This window comes from Henckelia pumila, unplaced genomic scaffold (assembly GCF_033568475.1).
Source record: "Henckelia pumila isolate YLH828 unplaced genomic scaffold, ASM3356847v2 CTG_544:::fragment_2:::debris, whole genome shotgun sequence".
NCBI classification, from domain to species: domain Eukaryota; kingdom Viridiplantae; phylum Streptophyta; class Magnoliopsida; order Lamiales; family Gesneriaceae; genus Henckelia; species Henckelia pumila.
In genome coordinates this window covers 7,002-11,537 of record NW_027331860.1, presented here as the reverse complement: position 1 = coordinate 11,537, position 4,536 = coordinate 7,002, and the positions used below count along the sequence as shown (strand labels likewise).

General features: G+C 35.3%; 1 protein-coding gene across 1 annotated transcript; it reads right to left on the bottom strand.

Moving 5' to 3' along the window:
• Positions 1 to 1,525: 1,525 nt before the first annotated feature.
• Positions 1,526 to 3,991, bottom strand: LOC140873393 (equilibrative nucleotide transporter 1). The gene is made up of 2 exons (XM_073276488.1): positions 3,358 to 3,991; positions 1,526 to 2,425 (listed from the first exon to the last, which is right to left on the bottom strand). The coding sequence occupies exons 1-2, from the start codon at positions 3,878 to 3,880 to the stop codon at positions 1,695 to 1,697; spliced, it is 1,254 nt and encodes a 417-aa protein (XP_073132589.1). The 5' UTR covers positions 3,881 to 3,991; the 3' UTR covers positions 1,526 to 1,694.
• Between the last annotated feature and the right edge of the window lie 545 nt (positions 3,992 to 4,536).

The window sequence follows — 4,536 nt, the reverse complement described above, 5'->3', positions numbered from 1 at the left end:
ACGCCGAACGCTATATAGCACTCGGTGCTTAGTGATTTGCTTCAATAGCGCACGTTATTTGTGGGCGAGGCGTGCCTGGAAGCAAATAGCATGCGCTATTATGCTTTTTTGGGGACAATAGCCAAAATAGTCTTGTAAGTTTACTTGTTTTGTGATTTGGTCCTATAAGTATTAAATTTTGAGTTTTGGTCCTGTAAGTTTAGTTATATTTTGGTTTTTAGTCCTTTTTCATTTAAGAAATATTTTTATAATTGGACCGATGATCAAACCGATCTAACTTAAAAAAACAGTCCAATTGATTGGATTATTTTAACCGGACGGTCGTATCGGAAAATCGTTTATATAATATAATTAATAATATATTTTAAATTATAAAACCTAACAAATTTAGATAAATAGAAAAAATATATATATTTATCGTAGTTTGAAAACTAAACTTTAATATTTATAAATATTAATCAATTTTTAAAAAATTAAAAATATGTTAAAAATTATAAACTCTAATATTAATAATTAATATTTTTAACGAGAAAAAAAATCAAATAATCATGTATATATATAATAAAATATTAAATTAAGGTTTTAAAATAAAAAAAATAATTTTACTAAAAAAATTTGAAAAACCAAATTTTCAGTTCTTGACCAATTCTGCCGGTTCAACCATTAAAACGGTTTTTGGAAGTGTTTCGGATCAAATCAGTGACCGGTTCCGTGTCGAATTGGTTGAACCAGTTGGTACAGTCTGATTTTGAAAACATAATATTTAAGGTTTTGAAAACATAACATTTAATTGTTAATACCAAAATAGACACGTCATCATTTCTCAATGCCATTTAAGCATTTTTAGCTGCCACGTCAGCATTTTCTAATGTCACGTCAACAATTTATGAAGAAAGGACTAAAATCTAATTATAACTTAACTTATAGGACCAAAACACAAAATTAAATACTTACAGGATCAAAACACAAAATAGGCAAACTTACAGGACCATTTTGACTATATTCCCGCTTTTTTGGGCATAGCGCACGCATTTTGGGCCTAAAAATAAACCCATAAATTAATTTATTTGACCTACAACTTGTACATCCAAGCCGATTCCCACGTCCAAGCCCTAGAACCGATTCAGAAGTCCTCAAGTGAAGAAAACTTAGAGCCAATTTAGAATTGAAAACTTTTCGGAGCTGATTTCCGAGGTAAAGATGAACCTTAGATCCGATTATTTTTAGATTATTTTGTTTTAGTTGTAAGACTTTCTAAATTATTATGATTTCATAACTAATTATCTCACTCATTTGCTTATATAAGTATATTTCATTTTTTTAACTAAATAATTGACGTGCACGAATAGCTTACGCCATGCGCTGTGCTATTTACGCTACGCTATCACAGGATAAAAACGATACAGACCAACGCTACGTCTTTTAAAACACTGAGTAAAACACACAATTTACATATATTAAATGAATTTTCAAACATTTAGGTTCAAAATGACACAAAACTAAGCAATAGGAAGTCTAGTACATGTATAACCAATTTTTGAGTATCATTAATCACAATTCATAAATACAAGCAAATGCTCTAGTAATACAGATGCAAGAAAATCTTAAATCATAAGAATGTAATAGGCGGAGAAGCGCAACTGGCCAATTTTCCGTCTGTCTTAGATCAAGTTACATGATGTTTCTACAGAAATTTACAATACCCAGAACCAAGAAACAACAGAGCCGATTGCCAAACCAGCAACCAAGTACAGCACAATCACGATCCCTGCGGTTTCTGAGTGCTGCAACAGGACAGCTTTGGGAGCTAAAATCATTAATACACAAGTGAAGTATCCATTTGTAAGTCCCAAAAGACATGTTAAAACGGTAGCCGGAACCTCAGTTCTCAAAAGATCGGGACCATGCAAGCAAATGTAGAAAAGTGGTAGAAACAACAACCTTCCAAAGCACACCCAGATTGCCATTTTTGCATTCTCCATGAGATACAATGGAGTCAAAGTTTTGCCAACTAGATCAAACAAATTATACCCAGTGATCAAAATTATGGGGTACCAGTCTTTCAAAACGTTAGAATGCACGTCCTCTGTAACGGATCCGGGAAAAATACTTAATGTGACGACATATATAACCATAATGCCATAACCGTACCATTTCACGGCCCCCATAACATCCCATAAGGTAGATCTCCACGCTTTTCCAGTTTGGTCACCCGTCTGTTCCTTCTCCTCATTAACAGCTTGTGTTTTCAAATCATTAAAGTATTTTATAATTGGAAGCCTATGAGCTAAATTATAAAAAATAATGTTCAACAGCATCACTGTGATACTGACAATAAAATAAAGATTCGCACTTCGTCTCAGTCCACTGGCATCTTGAGAATATAAAGCCTTCGTTACAACCCGTAAAACTGAGACAACGACACCTGCACTTTGACAATAAGTTATTAAGATTTTACTGGCACATACTTGTTTCGAACACATCTTATGGCAGAAAAAACAACAGCTACGCAAAGTAGTTGAACTCGCAAGACTTGAACGCAGGACTTGATTAAAGATCTTCAACAAATGATTGGCCAAACCATTATGTGCTACAGATCTCTCTTAGTTTGTCATTTAGTAGGATTATAAATGTAGAATCTCTTACAACTAAGATATACCAAAACATGTCAATCCATCTTACCGTTGATTCATAACGTTGACATTCTCGAACACCATGTAAAATAATGGAATAGACAGGACTCCATGTTTCTACATGAAAAAGCTATGCTCTTACTAACATCGAGGACAAAAACAATCAGTGTGGACTAAACTAAAATTTAACCCCTCTATGTTTCTAAATTAAAGCTAAACTCTTATCAATGTCGAGGGTAATAAAAATCGATATGGATTAAATCAAACAATAAAACAACATCTTCTGAATTTCAACCTAAAAATTTATACCCCGGCCACCATAAAAGAAGTACCCGTAAACGGTTGAGAAGATGGAATGCTGATCAAACCTTAACTGGCCTTAATTCAGGAGCCCCTAGATAGACTGATCTATTATGATCGATCCAATCACTCTTTTCCATTCACATTGAGCATCAAAATTTGCTAAAACCTCACAAATCTTTAAGAAACAAAAAATTATACACATTACACTATCACTTCACACGAAATTCCACATATCAACACTATAACCCAATCTTTTGCACATAATTGGCAAACAAACTTAAGAAAACAAAAGAAAAGAAAAAAATAGCACCGTCAAAATCACAGAAGAAACAAACAATTTGGTGGTCTTGCACTGTTGCACAGCAAACTCAGAACTCCAAACATTTTGCATCAAACAATAAAAAAGAAGGAAAATTTTCACCTGAAGCAGCAGTTCCAGCAACCACAGCTTGCATATACCTCTCAGGCAACTCACCAGCTTTCCCCACCACACTCCCTTGCACCAAACCGTCAGCCAATCCGCACAATCCCACCATCGCAACTGTCCCATAGAACCCAGCATATACCCCAACTCTTCCCTTCACATACCAAGCATCAATCAAAGGCACAGCCAGAAGAGCCACCAAGAACAGCGCGTAGCCCAGGTTGATCCTCACAACAGAGTTCCATTTGTGGGCAAATGCAACGATGAATAACAGAGAAGTGAGGCCCACAAGCATGTAGACGATGGCGAAAACCCGATCAACGGAGGCTTCGGGGTACAGGTAATCGAAGTAGTCAACGGCAGTGATGAATGCGTTCCATGGGAGAAGGTAGCCGGCGCCTAATGTGAAGTATATTATGTAAGCCAAATGGAAGGAATCCCCGGGGATTTTCGGAGGTGGGTGGGGAACTAAGAGGCCGGCGGATTCGGAATCGCCGTTTGCGGCGGAGGTGGTACCCATCGGAGGCGGCAGCGGTGGTTGGGAAATATCCGGCGGATTTTATTTCGGATCTATGGAGCACCGAATAAGATATTACTACTGTATCCTCGACGGACGATCGAAGCAGATGTCTCAATATTAAATTAAATTAAGGGATAATTTTCAATTTTGTCCCTCCTTTATGATGCATTCTCGATTTCCTCCCTTGTTTTTTAATTGATCCAATTTATTCCTTCTTTTTTCTTACGTTTTCAGCAATTGATCCTTCTGTTCAATTTGACATTAAAATAAACGGAATTAGTGCATGTAACATATTTAACCCATGCAAGTGACTGTTATACCGATTTATTCCCCCAAAACTTTATCTAAACCCTACCCTCCAACTTCCGCAGACGAAATTTGAAGAGATCATGTGAAAACAAGTGATTGTTGAGTTTGGCTCTAGTAAGTATTGTTTATATGTTATTAATTTCGACATTGTTTGAAATAATCGAAAATTTCAATTCTTAATTTTTCAAAAAATCATGATCTATATATTTATAAATCTCTACGATTTTATAATAATTGAGAGACTTATAAAAACTGATGGTGTGAGGACATCATCTTTTCTTCCGATTTTATCCTTTTCCATCACAATTAATTTTTTATTTTCTTTAATATAATTTTATCCATGTCTT